Source organism: Varanus komodoensis, unplaced genomic scaffold (assembly GCF_004798865.1).
Source record: "Varanus komodoensis strain SLA01 unplaced genomic scaffold, ASM479886v1 scaffold55, whole genome shotgun sequence".
In the NCBI taxonomy this organism is placed as follows: Eukaryota; Metazoa; Chordata; class Lepidosauria; order Squamata; family Varanidae; genus Varanus; species Varanus komodoensis.
Genome location: NW_025336157.1, coordinates 18,284 through 38,426, shown reverse-complemented (window position 1 = coordinate 38,426; position 20,143 = coordinate 18,284). Strand labels below are relative to the sequence as shown.

General features: G+C 57.9%; 1 protein-coding gene across 1 annotated transcript; it reads right to left on the bottom strand.

The window, feature by feature from the left end:
- Positions 1-2,986: 2,986 nt before the first annotated feature.
- NAALADL1 (N-acetylated alpha-linked acidic dipeptidase like 1) lies at positions 2,987-18,891 on the bottom strand. The gene is made up of 21 exons (XM_044448352.1): positions 18,798-18,891; positions 18,178-18,286; positions 16,495-17,046; positions 14,890-15,062; positions 13,543-13,664; positions 12,730-12,852; positions 11,576-11,765; positions 10,693-10,786; positions 9,993-10,097; positions 9,573-9,658; positions 9,150-9,269; positions 8,217-8,302; positions 8,012-8,075; positions 7,524-7,591; positions 7,227-7,318; positions 6,864-6,954; positions 6,122-6,203; positions 5,665-5,838; positions 4,753-4,843; positions 3,802-3,894; positions 2,987-3,158 (listed from the first exon to the last, which is right to left on the bottom strand). The coding sequence occupies exons 1-21, from the start codon at positions 18,889-18,891 to the stop codon at positions 2,987-2,989; spliced, it is 2,781 nt and encodes a 926-aa protein (XP_044304287.1).
- Positions 18,892-20,143: the final 1,252 nt, after the last annotated feature.

The following is a 20,143-nucleotide window of genomic DNA, read 5'->3' as shown; positions in this document are numbered from 1 at the left end:
CACCCACCCCCCGTCCTGAGCAGCAGCAGCGGTGCGGATGATGGGAGGACTCGCCGGAGCAGGACTGCAGCAGCCAAGTGAGGGCTTTGTCCGAAAGATGCACAAAGTGTTTATCAACGGGCCTTGAGATGAGTTTCCCGTTCGCTTGGCAAGAGAGAGCTCTGGCCTCCGGCTTGGCGAGCGGGCAGCGCTGCGTTCTCCAGGCAGCGCTGCCCGCCGGGTGGCTCTCCGCCCCTGCAGGTCCTCCCCGGACCGCTGTCAGACGAGGGGCGGCAGGCGGCCCCTTGGACCTCGGAGACACATTGAACGGCGGCAGGAAGACGACCGAGCCGTGGCTGGAGGCTCTGGCTGGAGCGGAGCGAGGAGGGCGGCCGGGGGACGAGGGCTCTGGCCACCTCTCCACGCGCACCGCAGAGCACGAGCCGTGGGCGTGGGACCGATGGCCGGGATTTCCGTGGGCGGCGTGGGAAGGAGCCGCTTGCACCCCCCAAGAGTGGCAGCAGGGGAGGGAGAGACCAGGCCTGTGTCCCGCGGCCCTCGCCTCTTCCTCGGCCACATTCCTGTGAGCCACGTGTGGGGGAAAACCTCCGGAGCGCCCCACGTGGCAGCCGGGGGTGACGGCCCCCAGCACGGCCGGGTCGGGGCGGCCCTGCTCGGCTCTTGCAAAAGGACGAAAGCCTGCGCTGCTGAAATGCGCCACGTGGTCGCTCTGCGGATGGTTCTCTCTCTCTCTCTCTCTCTCCTGTTTGCAGAACTGGGGAGACAAGCCAAGCTGCACACGTTCTCCGGCTGGAGGGGGACCTTCTGCCAGCCCTTCCCATGCCCCTTTTCCTTCCAGACGGTCCCTCAACGTTCAACGGCTTTGCAGCAAGCCCGAGCCTCACGGGGCTGCCTGGCTGGAGGGCGGCCCCCTTCTGTTTCTCCCTCTTCCTTGGGATCGCTCCTCCGCCTGCAGACCCCAGGGGTTGCCCTGAGCTCGTCCGTCTTTCTCCGTGGCCGCAGAGGTAATTCACCACCCGAGTCCTGCTCTTCGGCGGAATGACGGCCATTTCTAAAGGACAACCTGAAGGGGAATCTAGTTCGATGCTGCGTTTTCTTACCACACGGGTCTTCATAAAGGAAGCGTGTAGGTTGGATCCTGTGGCCAAGAGCTGCCCCGAGCAGGGATGGGTCAGCCCACCTCGCTCAGGCGGCCCCTGTGAAAATTCTTGCTGCGAGATCCGACAGGTGCTGCATCCCCCCTGCAGAAGCCAGATGTGCATTAATTGAACTGTTGTATCATCGGTGACCATCTCCAGTCCAGTCCTCGATCAAGAATCCCAGATTTCATGAAGCTTTGTACTACGTGTGTGTGTGTGTGTCGCTTGCGTTCCTTAAAGGCATTTTTAAGAATGTGTGGCCAACGTATTCGCCATGAAAATTTGCTCGCGGCCTGGCGCTAGAAGCCCAGTCGCAGCCACACGAGCAAGTTCTTATCCGTAAGAGGTTCGGATCTGTTTACCTTCCCGCTGTGCTGTACACCGAAAGTAGCTTAAACCGTGCTCATTTCACCCTCTGCTTCGGCTGGTGTCTTCCTTCCTTGCTTTCCCTCGCATCTTCTAACCAGATGGTGTTTATTCTTTAAAAAATTGTCCTTGCTCGGGTTCTCAGACATGTCCTGCCCCTGAACACAGTGGGCATTTGTAGCCGCCACCACTCCCGACAACACCCAGCACCTCTCGAGCAGGCCCCTCAAGCTGCGCGGGAACGGCACGTGGCCACGATCCTGCACGCACTGACCTGGACATCGGTCCCCCGCACAGCGCCAGACTGCAGCCTTCGGGCTTCCCCCAAGCAGCGCTATCCAGGTGCTCACAGACCTGGATGTGCCAGAGAACGGGGCACGGAAATGCGATACCAGCAGAGAAGGGAAGCCCTGCTCAGTCGTCCTGTTCCCAGTCCCCGTCCCGGAGAGGCTGCGGCCTCCTGGGGAAGAGGAACCAAAGGCTGATGGGACAGGGTGTGCTTGGCCTGGGGAAGACAAAGGAGCCTCTGCGAACCTCCGAGAGGGCAAAGGCCGTGTTTTTGCAAAGGGTGTGACTAGACTGGATGGGCTTAAAATATAGGAGGGCAGATCGCAGATGACCCTAAGAAATATTTGCTAATGGGAACAGCAAACATGGGAAAGTTTGGTGGGAAAAATCAAGGAAAAGTGGGAGGAAATGTTTGCTTGCTTCCATTTTCCCCCCTCAAGCTCTTTCGGTTTTCCCCCAAACTGGAAGAACAGATGCTCTTAGACCAGTGAAATTCCTAAGACGAAGGGTTTCTGTATCGCCACCTGGCCTTTGCTCCCACAAGAAGCTATTTCCAAAACCTGCATAGCAGCAAAGCTCTTAGGAGCACAGGAGCAAAATTTCTGGAAACGGTGAAGCTGAAATCGTCCTTTAATCTTCTCTTTTTGTCCCTTTCACGGGTTTTTCTTCCATTCCTTATGCAAGTCATTGATGGAGGTGTCCTGAGCTAGTAAACATGGCGGGTGCTCCAAGTCAAGCTCAGTTGTCCAGGGGAGTGGCTCGATTCACCGTATAATACGTGAGAAATGCTGGAGACTTTCTGATTTGCCGAATAAGGTCCCGAGAGTTGCTGGGCTTGTTCTGGTCAGGGGCTGGTACTCTGTCAGCCGCAGCCCTAGAGAGCACACGGTTTTAATTCTAGGTTGCCCCACAGGGCTGGACTTCGCCCCCAAAGCTGATTCTCTCTGCATGACCCCAGTACTTCTGTCCAAGCTAAAACAGAGCTGTGAAAAACAAAACTGCTTTTCTTCCAGCACAGTCTCCACAAACACTGGGGAGAACACCCAGGCCTACCTTACAGGGCTGGTTTGCACGCTTGCAAAGATCACTGCATTGAACACTCTTCGAGGCTTAGATAAATGCCGGGTATTTACTTAGGAGATTCCAGACCTGCTTTCAATGGAACGGTGCTTGGCACTGCAATGGCCTCGTCCTTATTCGGCCACGGGTTCAAGGGTAGAAGCTGCGTTCTCGATCGCCTGGACAGCGATCGTCAGGTGCTCCCAGACGCGGCCCCACTGGCCCAGCTGCCTGGCGCCCTCGACGGCGTCGGCCAGGCCCGGGAACGTGGCGACGGCGGACGACTTGGGGGCCAGGAGGGTGTGGCTGCAGGGGGGCGAGACGGCGGAGTGAAAGGGGGCACCGGGGACCGGGGTGTGGTGCCCACGAGGCACAGACGAGGGGTCCTCCGGACGCTTCTGCACTTCGGTATATAGATTTTATATACTTTTGCTGATGGCATTAAAATGTTGGTGCGACGCTGGGAAAAAGGCATCGCAAAGGAAAGCGACAAGGGTTGCAATTTGATTGTGAAATTCTTAATAAATAACATCTTAAAAATTGCAGAAACTTTTTGAAGACCCCTCATATAAAAAGACAGCAAAGACCATTTTCTTTAAGAATAGCACCTTCAAGCCTATAAGTGGGCGGGGGGGGGGGTTGGGTGCTGTTTTCAGCTATATTTGCCCTGCATTTCGTGGCATGTAAACATCTTGTTTGGTCATTCTAATCTATTTCTGGTGCAGAATTATTATCACGGTTTCATGCCGCGCTCGGCCTTTTTCTCTTGCATGCAACCTGCCAGGTAGGCCAGGCTGAGAGCGAGCGCCCGGCCTGAAGTCACCGAAGGAGCCGCCCCGCTGAGCGGGGACCAGGACTGGATCTCCCGGGCGCCCCGTCCCGCCTCCCACCGCTCTGCCACGCGGCTCAGACCGCTACACCAAGAAGGGGACTCCCGGCCACTCCTCACCTGTAGTAATACTTATCAGGGAAGGCCCGGGGGTTCAGGAATGCCCTTTCCAGCAGCATGAGCTGGTCATTCACCGCCCGCACCTGGAGGGGGCTGCAGAGACGCAGGGAAAAGGGAGAGAGAAACAGTCTGGCTCAAAACACGGATGCGGAACCTCTTTTGGCCACGGGGTTCCATCCCCTTGGGAAGCTCTCGGGGGCCTCACTCCAGCGGTGCTAACGGGTCAAAGACAACCTAGAATATGACCTGCATAACCTAGTTTGCAGCTCTTACTGGCAGTGAGAGGCATTTTGACCTGGAACCGTGACAAAGCAAACCTACCAAAGCTCTCTGGGCACAGCACATTTTACATCCCCCATCCAGGTCTCAGCCAGGCCTGACCTCGCTTAGCGGCCAAAATCAGGCAGGATCAGGCACTTCAGGCTACCTGGAAGCGACTGGGCATCGTGCGGGGGGCATCTCCAGCAGACAATCTCCTGCTATCTTCCAGCCATGAGTTTTCCCTTCCTGAACTGGTACCCTGTGCATAACAATGCCAGGCCTACCGCACAGGGCGGTTAATGAGCATCGCTCAGATTAAGAACGTCAAGTGACTTCAACACTTGCAAATACTGCATAAATATTACGTGTCACGATGTTGCCTCTCACTTACGGCCACCTGCAAAGGGAGGCCCTCCAAGACGGCCAGCCGCGGGGAGCCCTGCTCGGCAAGGCTGCAGCCCCGCTGGCGGAGCCCCCCCCCCCCGCCTCTCGCGTCTCCTCCTGCCTCGGGCTCCCCGGCACGACTGCCCTCGTGCACAGAGCTCTGCCTTCTCATGAGGCGCCGGCCCAGTGTTGGCATTTCTGCTTCGAGGGAAGGTTCTGGCTCAGCTGCACTCGGGACCCCCAGCTTCCCGCAGAATAAACATCTCTACGCACAGACAGAGTATTGTGAGGGTGTCGGACGCTCACCTGGGAGACTCCTCTTTCCGCAGGTTTTCTACGCGCTGGTTAAGACCGGCAGCCGCGGCCTGGAAGCGGTCAACTGCATTCTTAAGCGGGACTGGGAGAAGTGGAAGCAAAGGAACGGTTTAGCGGCTGCGGGTGCCCTTTTGCTGGGCCGCAGAGCGGGCTCACCCTGCGAGCCCCACTGGCAGCACATGGGGCATCCCCACGGCTTCCCCTTGGCCCTCCGCCTGGTCTCCCGGGGGCCACAAGGCAGCGAAGCCCCCTGGACGCCTCCCCCGCTCTCACCAGGGCTCCCTCGGCACCGTTTCCCCCAGAAATCTCTGCGGGTTCCTGTGACCTCCAAGGGGGCGCCGAAGTGCCACGTGCGAATGGCTCTCTCTGGCTCATCACTATATTTTACCCCAGAAGCTTCTGCAAATATCTCCGTCCTTTAAAAATAAGCTGGGCTTCTCCAGGCACACACCTGTGCACTCCTGAGAGTCCAGAAATCCGTATTGTTGATATTAATAACAAGAATGAAATCCTTTACAATGTGGACACAGGCCATTAACAACTGGGAATGACGAGGAAGCCAGTTCAGGAACCCAGGACCTCTGGGTCACGGATGCACCGACCTGCCTGAATTACCCCTAAGGGGGATTTGGGAGGGGCGCGTGGAGCTGCCGCCCCCCAGCTCACCTCTTCTGCCTTCCTCGCCCAGCCCTGCAAAGCAAGCCAGCAACCCAGAACGTCCCGTGTTTCCACCCAACAACAAACCTCTGGGCTGCTTAATGCTCAAGAGGGTCAGAGTGCGGGTTCAGACATCACAAAGAGCCACCCAGGCACGTTCCTGGGTCGGTTGGCAAGCTGCTGGCAAACCGGGGGCGCTAGGTGCCCGGGAGGGCAGCGCCCCACCACCCCGGCCGGCGGTCTCACCCAGCGAGATGTTCTGGCTGGCCAGCTCTGCCTGGAAAGCCTGCTCCGCTGCGCTGCACATCTGCTGGAGCGTCTCCCCGTAGTCGCTGGGGTTGAGCGGCAAGACCAAGGCGTCCGCCAGGCGCAGCAGGACGTTACCTGCTGTCCGTGCCACGGTCTGGTGGCTGGTGAAGCCTGCGAGGAAGCAGCGGGTCGCAGTGCAGCCGGGCGCCCCCCTTGACGGGGGAGAGCCTGGGGGAGCGCGCTTTCTTTGGGAGCCCCCCGCCCTCAGAAGGGCCGCCCAAGACGGCCTGGCCTCCACTTCCAAGTCGGGACGGGAACTCAGATTTCCCAAGTCCCAATTAGTCTAACGACTAAACCAGCATGAGAAGGAAGATAAAACCACCAGAGCACCCGAGCAGTGGTGAGCTCCGCTCCGTGCTCTGGGTGCCTCCCGCTTCTCACTCTCATACCTCACCTGGATCGATGAAGTTCTCGGCATAGTCGAAGGTGTCAAAGGCCGTGTGGTAGGCGGGGTAGATGCGTGCGGAGGTCTTGCTCTGGGCGAAGGGACAAAGCAAAGCACGGCCGTGTTGCCAGCGCCGGGCCATCCCACAGAGCCTGGGGCGCCCGTCTCCCCGCCTGGCATCGAGCGACTGGCATTCTGCGGATTCCCGGCCCCCTCGACGCTGTGGAGCTGCACTGCACGCCCCTTCCCGCAGCCGGGGGGCCGTGACGATCAAATCGAGCTGTGTACAAATCCTCAGGAAAGGATCTGCGGAGGGGTATATCTGCAAGAGGCACTGAAGGCTCCCCCGGACACCCCTGCACAAGAGCGGTCCGGGAGGCGGGTGGCACCCCAGGAGGCCCGCCTGCGCGCCCTTTTCTGGCGACCCACTCTGCGCCATCGGCCTTTCCACACGGGCCACCTCAGAAGATCTCGGGACTGATGGAGGCCCACCGGCAGGAGTGGTGCTACCTTCAGCCGAGAGGCAAATTCCGTTTGGAGGAACAGTCAAGGGCGCATGTCCGTGGCGGACGGATCAAAGAGCAAAGGCGCGCAGCTCCGATGCGGCACCCTGCCACTCACGCTCGCTGCTCTAGGAGGGGCACCCTGGCCTTTGCAACAGGGGACGCGCACAAAGCTGGGGAACCGCTCGGGGTGGCTGGCACGCGGGGGCCGGGGCCGGTTTGGCTCGGAGGTTCTGCTCTCGACTCACCCGATCGTAGGTGTAAGCGATGTCCATGGAGGTGATGCCCAGGTAATGAATGAATGCGGCAAAGTCGCTTCCGGCACCCAGAGACCCGAGGCTGGGCAGAGGGGGAATGCAGAGCCGGGGGCAGAAGGGCAAAGGTCAGGCTTCCCCAGTGGCTCAGGGGATGGCGCAGGGCGAGGGAGCGGGGGCGGCCGCCCCGGGATACGTCCCCTCCTTTGCTCCCCATGGCGGGCTCCGTGCAGGCGCCTCCTTTCTCCTGGCTGCATCTGCAGCTCTTTATCCCCTCTGACTTCCTTCGCGACCACTGTACGAGGCGTAAAACCCGGAGGGCCTAGAAGCGAGGCGGGGGGGGGAGGAAGGGCCTACCTGGGGATGACTCCATAGGCAGGGCTGCTTCGGTTGAAGTGGCGCTTCCAGTTTTCATACACGGTCACGGACTGATCTGCTGGTGTCTTGACCTGGAGCGGCAAAGCAGGTGGCTGTTCAGGAAGGAAGGGGAAGGTGCTGCCCACAGATTCCTGCAAAACACTGGAACCTGCATGAAGCGGCCAGGTGGGACACCGGTGGGTGATGCCTTGTGATCTTTTTGCCAGAATGTTTATTTCAGCATCCGCTCTGCTCATATATCGTGATTCTAGTAGGTTCCACACTCCGGAGTGTTACCTGCTGAGTTGCTGCAAAGATAACACTTTGAGCCGGTGGAGTCGCCTGAACCCTCAAAGTGGCGTTGGCTGTGAAAGGAAAAAGAGGAGGTCAGGAGAAAGTCTCCAGACCCAGGGGAGCACCGCTGAGAGTCGCCGCTCTTGTCACAGTCCGAATGGAGCAGCTTCCCCCGGCCAGCTCTGCAGACGGTTATGGGAAGAATGCCTGCCCGTTAGGCGACTGATAAAAGTGCATGAATTCTGCCGGGAAAAGGAGCCATGTCGTTTTAAATAGCAGCAACAGAAGCCTTGAGGACTAGCAGCCTTGTTCGCCCTGTGCACGCTTTGTGCAGATGCCAACAAGGGAAAAGAATTAAAAAAAGGACGATCCTTTGACCCAAGCCTGAGAAACATCCACGCCATTGCTTCACTCCGTCCTATAGCTGTCAAACCCCATTTCATTTTTTGTAACAACAGTCATAACAGAAGTAAATCAAGAGGGGAGCTTACCAAACACCGCGATGTCCACATTGATATAGGCTACGCTGCGCTCTTGGAGTTTGCTGTAAAATTCCTGTGTTGGAGAGAGCGGGGGAGAATGAATTCTCAAAAGCCCTTTTTGGAAGGACGTTGGTGAGATCCCTGAGCTCTGGAGGGAGCCCTCTTCTTTTTGTACGTGCCCAGAGATACACGCACACGCGCCTGGGTCTCTTACCTCTGTGTACTCGGTTGAGCCAATGAGACCAAATTCTTCCGCGCCCCAGCTGCCGAAAATGATGGACCGCCGGGGGCGCCACTTCCCTGAAGGCAAAAAAGTGGGTCAGACAGCAGAAACGGTTCTAGATAGTTACGCACGCCCCCAACTAAACAAACTAGGGCCCCCTTGCGGAAGGGAGGGGTCTGTGCATTGGCTGGATGGCAGACCACCTCCCCACCCCCATGGGCGTGGACTTGAATTCTGTGGGAGAAGAAAGGTGGGTAGTAATGCTGTCTTCCACCCATTCCTGCTATGAGAAAAACGCCCATGAGACGGTGGAAAGGATGAACTGGAGCAGAAGGTTTTTGCTTTTCCTCCCATCAGCCCAAGGGTCTGCCTGGTCCAGGATCCTGGTGGCCCACCCACTGCCTGGGGGAAACACATAAGCAGGGCAGGACACGATGCCACCCTCCTGCCCGTGTTCCCCAGCAACTGGAATACAGATACACTGCCTCTGGTCCTGGAGGGAGCAGAGAGCCATGAGGACTAGCGGCCTTCAAGGGCTTGGCCTCCGTGAGAGGAGGGAGGAGGCCCGGCTAAGAGTCAGTAACTGGCACAAAGCCACCCAGCGGGCATCATGGCCAAGTGGGATTTAGAACCTGGCTTTCCTGAGTCCCACTCCAGCCCTGTGACCACTAGCCCACGCTTCCTGTTTGGCTGAAGGACAGGGTAGTTGCTGTAAGCAGGAAAAGGCACAGGTTTTGGGGCGCCGGGACTCTCGGCTCATTTCTCCACAACTGCCGAGCCAGCGTGGGTGAATCCAGCTTCTCTGGAGGAGAAATCCAGCCGCTTGGATTGTACCCTCGACGCCGCCCGTGCCTGGTCGGCCCCCCCGGGTTGCCACAATCCGCCCCCCAGTACAGCAGGGCTCCGGCCCATTTCCCCATGCACCTTCCTTCACCATCTTCCCCAGCACCCGCGTGACCTCCAGCATCACCGCCGTCCCACTGCTGGGGTCGATGGCGCCGTGCACCCAGCTGTCCCGATGGTTGCCGTACAGGACGTACCGGTCTGCGGAGAGGAAGGCAGGAGCTGGATGACGACGGGGCTGCGCGTGTGAGCGGCTCTTGGGAAGGGAAGGAGGGATTCCCAGCTTCTCCCTGAAGAGAGGAGTCCCCACTGTTCCGCGGCCACTCAGGCCACGCTGGGGACGCTTGCTGTCTTGCTCCGTGTTTGCAGCGCAGGAAAGCCAAGGGGAAGGATCCACACAACCCACCCTTCCTAGCGGCTTCTAGAGGCACCGGTGGAAGCCTGGCGTGGATCCGGCCCAGAACAAGGACTCCGTCAGGCGGAGGAGCCAAGGAGACAACTCACCGGGCTCAACGCTCCCGCGAATCAGCCCCATCACGTTGGAGGAGGCGTTGATCCGCCTCTGGTTATGGACGCTCACCTGGACGTCGCTGGAAGGCAAAGGGTGCCCGGTTCAGTGCGGCCCGGGCGAGGAGCGGCCTTCCACCCACGGGCCCGATTCGGATTCAGGGCAGATCTCGGGGGCGAATTCCAGGGGCCCAAGGCAGGAGGAAGAGAGCCAAAAGGCCCCAAATGCCTCCACCACGGCCCCTAATGAAGCAGAGACGCCCCAGCGATTGAGGAAGGGGGGGGAGAAAGGGAGCAGGCGCAGGGAAGCCACCCACACGAAGGGACAAGGGGCCCCGCAGGGCCAACGTGACCCCCACCCCGAATAAACTTGGGACCCCACTGGAGACGTGGGCAAGGAAGGCCGGGCGAGTCAACCTTTGTGCCGGGAACGAGCCGTTTTGCCGGAAGCCTGGTCCAAGATGGTAGGGGCATCCCAAGGCTCCCTGCCAAGAATCCGCTGCCTTCGGGCCAGCCAGGTTACTGCGAACACAAGACCAAGGGCAGAGTTAGCCATTTATTTATTTATATTTATATCTCACCGCTCTTCCTTTCGAGGAACTCGTGGTGGCTACACTCTGAACTCCAAGTCTGGAGCCATGAATCCGCTGCCCTTACATTAAATGTCATATTGATTTTAGAATGCATATATTACTTACATCATTGAAATGCAATATATTGATTTAAACATCTGTTTTTCCCTGGGTTGTTCTCTGCATGCATGTGTATGATTTAATACTTCAACTTGGAGGGCTTTTAAAAAAGAAACGCAGAGTCCCAAAACTAGATTAGAACTTCACAGATTGGGCAACAAGATTGGGAATTTCTGGTTTCATCCTCTCCGTTTCTTTCTCTCTGCCTGGCCCTCGAATTTAACTTGGAAATCTAAATTTTCTGCTTTGGAAACGCCTGTCTTTTTGTTCAGGTCTGTATGGAATTTTATTTTACTCTCTGGGCAAAAGAGTAATTTCCATCTAAGCGAGGAAGCCCTTCTGCTTCCCGCTGACGCATCTGCTCTCCTTTCACATTATTGCCAGAGAAACACGCATTTTAGGCATGGGGGTGGGGGGGTTCGCACCAGATCAGTGTCCTGGCATCTTCAAAGCCAATGGGCTGGGTGGGGATTGGAGGAATCCCGGGAATGTCGCCCTCCGGGATCCTGTAGGTGAAATCTGCAAGGAGAGAGAGGAGGGCTGCAGGGAAGGCGGAAGGGGCTTCGCTGGGAGAGCGCGCGGGTCCCACCGTGCGGCAGCCCCTGAGCCAAAGATCCAGGCCGTTCCCTCGGAGACTTTCCTCGCTTTGCCCCACTCAGGATTTTATGGGGGGGTCCCCACTTGCCACCCTCCCGTGAGTTCCACCCTTCTTCCGCTTCCTTCTCACCGCAGAAAAGCCATAAAGGAGAGCCAGTCAAACCGTGTGGGGGCCAGATTCGGGGGGCCCTTGGCCGAGCCTTCCTCAGACGGCCCCCTCCCTCAGCAGGTCGGCCCTCTCGCCACCTTTGCCACCAGCTCCTTTGTCCGCGCCCCGATCCGCGGGGCGGCAGAGCTGGGGAGCCAGCGGGGAGCCCTGGCGCGCCACCAGCCCCTCCTTCCTGCCGCCAGCGCCGTGCAGCCCGAGGGTGAAGAAGGGGAGCCGTTCCGGGGGAGTCCTGCCGGCGGGCCCTGCTGGAGCGGGGCTGTGAGGGGGCCCTGCGAGGCCCACCGTCGGCACTGGACTGGAGCTGTGCGGCCCCTCTGGATGGGCCGTGTTGTGGACCCTCTGCCCCGAGGCGCCCCGAGGGGTTCAGCCGGAGCGGCACCCTCCGCACGGACCGAAGGGGGCCGGGGAAGCCCCCGGCTAGGCAGGCCGCTGGCCCTAATGGGCAAGAGCGTGGGAGGGGAACCGCCTGGAGGGATGGCAAAGCTGCCCCGAGCGCCTGCCCGTGAACGGGAGAGGGAGGGACGCACGAGCCCGCGTCTCACCTTTGGCCGGATAATAAGGCGTCAACAGGTCTCCAAAATGAGAGTTGTAGGAGCCCCTCTCGACCCCGGAGGGGGGCATGTACCATGAGTGGGGGTAGGTGTCCTCCGGCGAGGCTTTTCCGTCATTGATGTCCATGGGATCGGTGTACACCACCACGCCAATCACGCCAAAGTGGGCCCCATTGATCGCCTGCGAGGATAAGGTGCGCGCGCGCGTCAGACCTGGTCACGCTGCATGTCCTTCCCCTCTAGCGCCGTCTTGGGGTTCGTAATTCCATAACCAGCACGAAGCCTGCGTGTTCAGTGGGCCCAACGTGCAGCGATGTCCTATCCCCGCCTCCGCTGAGCGTGCCGCCCTTGGCAAGCGGACAAGAGTGCCCGACGGCACCAACACGCACAGACGCCGCCGCCGGCTGCTTGGCCTCGTGCTTTGGTCAGGTTTCTAGCAAAGCAACACCCAAAGCCTCTTTTCCCAGCCTCTGACTGTCGCTCTGTGGGAGCTTTCCAGAGTGATATGATTTCCATCCGTACCGCAGACCCTAAAAATGCCATCTTGCACCACCGACGGGAGCACAAAGGTTTGACAGATAACTGCTGAATTTCAAGCTCCCTTTTAAATGGCTGTTTTTTGGTTTTGTTGTTGGCAGAGGAAATCAGGGGAGTTTTGTTTCATGTTGTTTTGGAGAACACACATATATGAGCCCCGGGTAGCCCTGTCGAAAGCACGTGCTTTGAAAGGACGCCTGAGTCTTGACGGCTAACTATCTTGACAGCTCTGTGCTCCCACCAAAGGGGCGGCCGGCATTTTTCCACCTCCCAGAGTCTTGGCAAAGGGTGAAAAATGGGGAAGTGTCACCTCTTACAGCTACAAGCTCTTCCTTGCAGTAATAAAAGTTTAGGAGAAACTCCGAGAAAGGGGAGAAAACCAAAGCCAGGAAACTGCCGGGTGAACAAGTGGTTGAGGCAAGAGGCGTCAGGAACAAAGGAACCTCATTTAGGGTTGAATTTGTTGACCCACACCTCTGGCTTTCCTGACCTGGCAATGCTCAAAGTTGTTGCTTTGAAACGTGTCAAAAACTTTTATAATTCAAGGTATGGTTGTGTCCCACAGAACCAAACGGTGCCAGAGAAGCCTGGAAGTAGGAGAGGCGCACCTTGGCTGCTCGGCCAGCCCCTCCGTAGCGGGTTATGGCAATGGTGCCGTTAAGGGTGATGTTCTGTTTCAGCAGCTCCTGGTAATCGCTCATTTTGCCCTGGTTCGCATAAACCAGCCTCCCCTGGAGGGATGGAAGAGGAGAGAATTGGCATGAGGAAGGAGGAGGAGCACCCGGGCCAGACAGGGCCGGACAGAGCCACCACAGGGAGCGGGGGGGGGGGGGGGGCGCTGCTCCAGAGGCGGCCGGGCTTCCTGCCCCCCAGAACTCCGCAGCTGTGCGTTCCTTGGGGTTGCGTCCTGCCCGCTTCCTCCCTCTCGCAAGGAGTCCAGGGCAGCTGCCACGGTCTCCTCCTCTGCTTCTTATCCTCACAACAGCCCTGCGAGGTGGGCTAAGCTGAGGGGGAGTGACTGGCCCAGCGAGCTTCATGATCAAGCTTCGTGGCTGGGGCAGGGGGCGAACCCCAGTCTGCCCAGTCCGCCAGCCAAACCGCTCTGTCCCGTCGCCGTTCAGGCCCCTGCGCTCGAGCAGCGTGTCCCGATTCAAGGGAGAACTTGAGAGAGTCTCTCTCTCTCTCTCTCTCTCTCTCTCTCTCTCTCTCACGCACACACACACACACACCCTTGGCAGGACAACAACCCCAAGAGGGCAGCCCATGCGCCACCCCACCGCCCGTGTCCCTGGGCTGGTATCTGCGAGATCTCGGCATGGCCCACAAGGGGCAAAGTCCACGCGGAGGTAAGATAAGGAGAGCGCAGGGAGGCTGTCCTGCCCCAGCCGGGCCCCTTGCTTGCTCGCTCGCTCGTTCGGTACCTTCGGGTTTCCTGGGGGTGCGTAAGCTGCGTAGGGCTTCACCACGTCCTTGTCGGCCTGGTCTGGCCTGAGCGGTTCCTCCGATTCCCTGGAAACAAAGGCCCGGGTGCCGTTTGGCAACACTGCCGGGAGAGACGAGGCGACGGCGTCAGCACTGTGAGGCTGGCGTTCCGTGCCTTCCTCCCCTCGCCCCTTTTCCCAGTGTGACCCGTGGGCCAGCATCCTTTGCCCCCGCCAGCCCAAACCCACCACTTGCCAGATAACCTGAGATGCATCCCGGCTTGTCCCCGGGGCCGGGGTGCCCCAGCCCTGCAGTGCAGCGTGGCAGATTAATTTGGGAATCAAGTCCACAAAATAAAATATGTAAAATGAGGAAATATAAAAGCATATACAATATGCTTAAAACAGAATAAAAGCATGCTGCAGAAAGGAAAAGCAGAGTAAAGGCTAGTGCAATGCAGAGAGCTGGATACACAGTAACTAATTTTAAAGAAAATGTAAATGTTTTTACAAACGTAAATTAAAAGGAAAGACTATACATAAATATATAACGTAAAAGCAAAACAAATTTAAAGAATTGAAAAGCCCAGGAAAATTCCAGCACCTTGACTTGGGCCTGGAAATGGACTGGAAGCTGAAAATAAAGCTCATACGGAACAAACACTCTTGGAGAAGTAATTCAAGTCTGGTTTTCAGGAGAGGAGACCTGAAAGGCTTCTGAGCTTTCCTGACACACATTCAAAGGCAGGTGCCTGGCAAATCCTGGGAAGCAGGATGCATATAAGAAGGGCAAACCTACTGAAGAAAGTCATGATAAATGGAAATGCTATTCTATGCCGTTTAATTAATACAGGACAAAACGGAGCTCGTGAAAACACTGTGGATGATTTATACGAATGTTGATTTTGTACAATCACTTAAAACTGACTCAGTGTGATAGGGAAATTTATCAGTTTCGAGATCTATAATTAATGCTTATGAGCTTCAGTGAAGTTTTGATTGACTTTTGCTGCTTGGAGCATGTGCAAGCCTCCAAAATTGCATGCTGCACTTGCAGATCCCTTGGGATTTTTCGTTCTCTTTCACCTTTTCTGCTCTTTTCTGATTCTATTTCTTTTAAGGAAACAATAAAATAATCATAAAAGGGAAGGGCAAAGCCTTGGGTCTCTGTGTAAATAGCCCCAAGGCCTGCATGCTGGGTACATCCGCCCGGCTCCGTTCTCATTCTTGGTTTCGAATAAGCTGATCACTTCAAAGCCGAGGGGCGGCCCGAAAGCGCTCCTCCGCCTTGAAGCGATGCCCGGTACGCGCCCCTCGCGCGCACAAAGGCCCTGTCCCGGTACTCACCCACCGCCACACTGTTCGGCTTCTCCGGGTCAGGGAAGGAGAGGAAGACGTCATACCGGGCCTCCGTGGCCTGGTCCAGGCCAAAGCCGGGGTCCCGCCAGCGGCTCAGCAGTAGCTGCACCAGCTCTTCATCCCCCTTCGTGGTGGCCATGTGGGGCTTCGAGGAGAGGGTCCTACAGGGGGGGAGGCGACAGGTTTGGATGCGAGCGCGCAAATGCCGTTCGGGTGCACGGTGCCCCCACCCCCCGTCTTTAACCGACCTGCAAGCGATTCGTTTTATTCCTTTGCACAGTACAGTCACCGCACGGGCACCAAGCATCCTGAAGGCGCCTGATTTATTTCCTAGGTTTATATCCCACCTTTACTTCTCACAACAATCTCAAAGTGCCTTATAGCATTCTCCTCCGGTGGCTCTCAGTCTTATCCTCACAACAACAGTCCTGTGAGGTAGGCTGGACTGAGAGTCTCCGACTGGCCCGAAGTCACCCAGTTGGCTCCATGGCTGAGCAGGACTTGAACCCAGGCCACCTGAGTTCGAACCACCAACTGGGTCTTACTTCCCATCCAGTTCCACCTAGCAATGAGGGATGATGGGAGTTGTGGGCCAACCCAGCTGGGGGTCCAGGAGCTGTGACACCTGGGCAAAGGAACTCTCCTGCTGGGCCAGACTAGAATCCTGGACTTGGACCTGGGAGATCACCTTATCTACGCTTCTGCTCAAGGTGAGTTGAGCAAGCAGTCACCACCCTCTCGGCAAATGGCTTTCGCGGCAGGGCAGGGGCCGCGCTCGCCCCTTGAGGACGCCTGTCACACTCACAAATCTACACAAGCGTAGATGGAGGAAAGGTGTAGCACAAAGCAGCTATGTCGGGAGTTGAAGAGCTTCCTGCCAGCCAGACTCGTCTAGGGCTGCACGGTTAGGATCCTGCTCCTAACACTCAGCCGAAATCGGCTCCCCGGGCATTTCCACCCACCAGCTCCAGCTGTGCCCTCTGGAACATCACTTCTGTGCCACCGTTCGGCTTCTGGACCTCCAGGCGCGACCTGCACCCGGGACCGGGAGAACATTGCTGACCAGGGGCTGGTCAGGCGTCCCTCTGCAGCACAGGGGTGGAAAGCCTCCAACTCACCAAATATTGTTAGACTCCAACTCCCATCAGTTCCAGTCAGCATGGCATCAGTCAGGGAAGATGGGACTTTTAATCTAACAACTCCTGCAGAATAATAAGCCTTCACCTGCCCCCAGCAGCTCACAAACGGAAGGCATAAAGACGATCCTGTTCCTAATTCTTTCCTTTGGGGTCAGAGGTGTCCCTGTGGCAGCCGCTTCCGCTGGGGGGCTGGGGGCAGACGCCCAGTGAAAGCCATGGCTTGCCGAAGTGCCCATTCTGCAACAATCATGCGGATTTCAAAAGCAGAGCTTGCCGCCAGGCTCGGGGAGGTCCAGTGCTCCAGCGGCAGCATTTCTCACAGGCAGGGCAGGAGATGCCTCCCTCCCAGGGGCCACTCCCATCATCCCCAGCAGCAGAAGTAGCCGCAGGCCACCAGCTCCCCCGGCCCTGCTCTCACCGACTATGAGCCGCCCCTCTTCCGCTCGCCCCTTACTTGAGGTTCTCCCGGATGCGGCTGGCCTCCACCTGGGCCATGAAGTCTTCCAGCAGAGCTGGGTCCAGGTCTCTGGAGAGGCTGTGGACCCACTCAGCGGGGCCCGGCGCCTTGGGGATGGCATAGTGCCCCAGCAGGAGCCCCGCAGTCAGCACCGCAGCTGCGCCCAGCACGCCCCCCAGAATGTACTTCCAGCTCCCGCAACGCCCGGCCATGCCTCCCGTGCCCGAAGACGCCTGGATGCGGCCCGGCGAGCGGTGCCAGTGCTGCCAGGGCCGTCCCCGCCCTTTCCGGACGCCCGGCCAGCGCTCGGTGACCCTTTCTCCCAGGGCCTGGCTGGGGACGGAGCGCGGACGGCGGCGATAAGGAAGCGGCTCCTCCCAGGGCGCCCTTTGAGCGGCTGAGACGGGCTGGAAGTTCGGTGCCGCAGCCTTTCCGCAGGCCAAGGCGGGAGAAGCCTTCCACACAGTGGCCGCGGGCAGCAGGGGTGGGGGGGGGTCCAGCATCCCCCGCAGCAGACGGGGGGGGGCCACGGCACTGTTACCGCGCTGACTGCAGGGACAGACAGAAGCCAGTGGAGACGGGAGCTCATCCCTTCCACGCCACTCGCAAACCCGACAGGCAGAGCCGTCACTCCGCGCTCCAGCCATCAGCAGGTTCCCTGATGCAAATTCGGGGGCGGGGGGCACAGGGCCTCGGTGCAAGGGGAGGGGTTCAGCCAGCCCTCCCTGCTTGCCGTGTTCCAGGTCCTGCCGGGCAGGGCAGGGCAGGGCAGGGCAGGGGGGGGAGAACAAGCGTGGAAGACGGCGGCACATCGAAAACCCCGTGTGGGTCGGCCCACGTCCCCCACAGGCCTCACTGGTACTGGCGCTCGCCAGGATGCGCTTGCCGGTTCGGGGCGGTTCGCCGGACCTGCCCCACGGCTCAGACTGCCTGTCCGCTCTGACCTTTGCTGCGACCCCTGCGGGGATTGCTGGTGGGGGTGAATTGGCAGCGACTTGAACCCCACTGGCAAGACCCCTTGGAGAAGCTCGCCCCTGCCCCGAATTTCTTTCTTTCATGTTTATACCGCCCAATAGCCGAAGCTACCTGGGTAGCTCACATAAAGCCAAAGACGCACAAACAGCAAACATTAAACAACCGAACCACCGAAATGGCAAGAGAAGCATCGCGGCAGCAGAGAACTCAGCACCTCGCTAAAACTAAAGTTTGAAATGCTGAGACTAGAGGCAGGTTTTCAGCTGGTGCTGCAAGGAATAGAACCAGGTGCCTTTTGGGGGGTTCATTCCACAGCCGGGACCCTTCTGGCAGCCCCCCACCTGGCTTCCGCTGGGGCAGGGGGGCTCCCAGAGAAGCCCCCAGAGACGACCCCAGGGTCTGGGTAGGGAGGGACACACGGGAGGAGGCGAGCCTTCCCCTTGCTCCAGGCCCCTCCAGCGGCGTCTCGCCCTGGCCCCCCTCTCTCCGAAGGGCCCTCGAAGACCCGGCGCTGGCCCCAACCGCTCCTGGGGGCCCGGTGAGGGGATCCTTCCCTGCTAGCGGTTGCATCCTGCGGCCAGGCCTGGAGCACAGTTGTCGTCGGGAGTGAAGGCGCCTTTCCCCCTCATTCTCCCCCTTTGCCAGGGGGATTCTGCCTCTGTTGGGGTTGTGCGCGTTCCCTGAGCTGTCCGTGGTGCTTCCCACCGTCCTCCCCAGTGGAGCAGCGCCGGTGGATCGCTCCCAGCAAGCCCAGCAGCAGCCCCGCAGTGGGCGAGCGGCCTCACTGAGGCAGGGGGCCCCAGCGCCCCCACGCCTGCAGGGGAGAAGACCCCAGGCTCCCAGGGACGCATCGCCAGCCCCACCGGCTTCCTCCGCCAGCCTCCTCATCAAACTCCCCCGACCCCTCTCATCTCAGCAGCTCAGGAGGAAGGGATGCATTTTGCCAGCGACACTTTTCCCTGGTAAAATGCAAATTGTTTGGGGCTCGCCTCGTCTTGGGCAGGCGATCCATGGATCCTCACTATTGCCTGTAATTCTGGACTGCTCCCAAGGAGCACCTTCAGTTCCACATCTGCCTTAACCCTACATGGCAAAGCGGTGCCATTCCGTGTTTTGTACGGTTCCGTCTCCCTGCAGGGAAAGAAAATTCAGCAGGGGGGGTGTGCGACTTGGGACTTCAAGGTTGCCCTGCACGATTGGGGCAGATAAAGATTCTAAAGATAAAGATAAAGCAACCCTGATTTGCGTCTCAGGCCACATAGGGACAACTGTACTTTGCTGCAAGCTCGACTAAATGCACAGCATAAGAATATTTACAAGCTCACCCCAAACGTCAAAGAACTCCATAAATTCTTGGATGATGGCCATAATCTCAGAGTTAATTATTGCTCTGTTTTCTGGCCTCTTGTCAACCGTCATCTTTATGCTCCAATGGAACTTTTTAAAATGGCTTTCCATTGTGCTTTTCCAAAAACCATGTGCAACTTCATACAGGCTGTTGAGACACACCTCTCCGGTTGTGGAAGTCGCTCCCAAGAAAGGTTAGATGAGCTTCTTTAGGTGGGAAGATAAAATATTCTTGTTCCATCAGGATTTAGCCGTATTTTAAGTTTACCTAGCTGTTAATTTGTAGAGCGCAGCATGCAAAACTGAACCACACAGTTAGTACACTGAGGCAGACGCTCCTCATAATAACCAGTTGGGCTATTTCTAGAAAAAAGGAGAGAATTCACAGTTGGCAGCTGAAATTCGGTCGCAAACCACTATGGTGGTGTGGAATGGGTCATTTTGGCTTGCGGGAGAATGAAAACACTGCCAGCAAGTTGGAGAAAAATTACCTGAAATATATTTTCCAGCTTTAGCCTACAGCTAAAAGACTTGCAGTCTCTGTTCGTACACAAGAGGGCAGCAACTTTTGGCCAGAAAACGTGGCTTTGCCTGTACGCACTGAATGCCTTCAGGTTTCCCAGGCTGAAGTCCACGGAAAGCTTGCCACGGCCTCACGTGTGCCCTGTTCTTCTCGGTGGACTGGAAGTCATTCATAACCTTCTCGATACAAACACGATTTGAACTTCTGGCAAGCACTAGAAACTCCTCACACCACAAGAAAAGCTCTTGTCCTGGTGCTGGAAAACATCGGATGTGGTGCCAGCACACACCTCGAAGGCCTCCTGCCCCATTTCAGAAGGCAGGTGCAGCCGAAGCGGAATTCTGGGCTGCTAAGATGGCCGCCAGGAAGTGTCACGCGGGTGGGAAAGGGCATCCTCCTGATACCTGGCTTGCCAGCCATTTAGGGCAGGGGGTGGAACGTGGGGCTGACGGGCCAAATCCGGCCCGCCGAAAGTCCTTCAGAATCCTCTGACCCCACGGCGTTCTCCCCAGCCAGTGATAAGTTTGTGGCTTCCACAAACGGCGTGCATTTCCACCATTTGAGGACCTTGAACACCTTTTCCCAAGGCTTTGCTACTGGCAGAAAGGCCTCTAAACTAAATTACACCAGCCTGGGTTGCATTTCTGCTGGTCTGAACTAAAATAACCAGAAAAAGCTGCCTGGTGAGAAACAGTCTGAGTCCGGGTCGACAGAAGAACACCCTGTGGCTGCTTATTAAGGGTGGGTCACTGCGTTGTCCGAATGGTTTCTCCGGGGGCAGCAATCAGCCAAGCCCCATAA

Bases quoted from the DNA above. Each gene is read 5' to 3' on its own strand.
- NAALADL1 (XM_044448352.1), bottom strand. From the start codon at position 18,891: ATGACGGTTGACAAGAGGCCAGAAAACAGAGCAATAATTAACTCTGAG. The intron at 13,665-14,889 runs GTGAGTACCGGG...CTCTCCCGGCAG, and splicing joins GCCGAACAGTGTGGCGGTGG to TGTTGCCAAACGGCACCCGG. The intron at 10,787-11,575 runs GTGAGACGCGGG...CTCTCCTTGCAG, and splicing joins GCCTTATTATCCGGCCAAAG to ATTTCACCTACAGGATCCCG.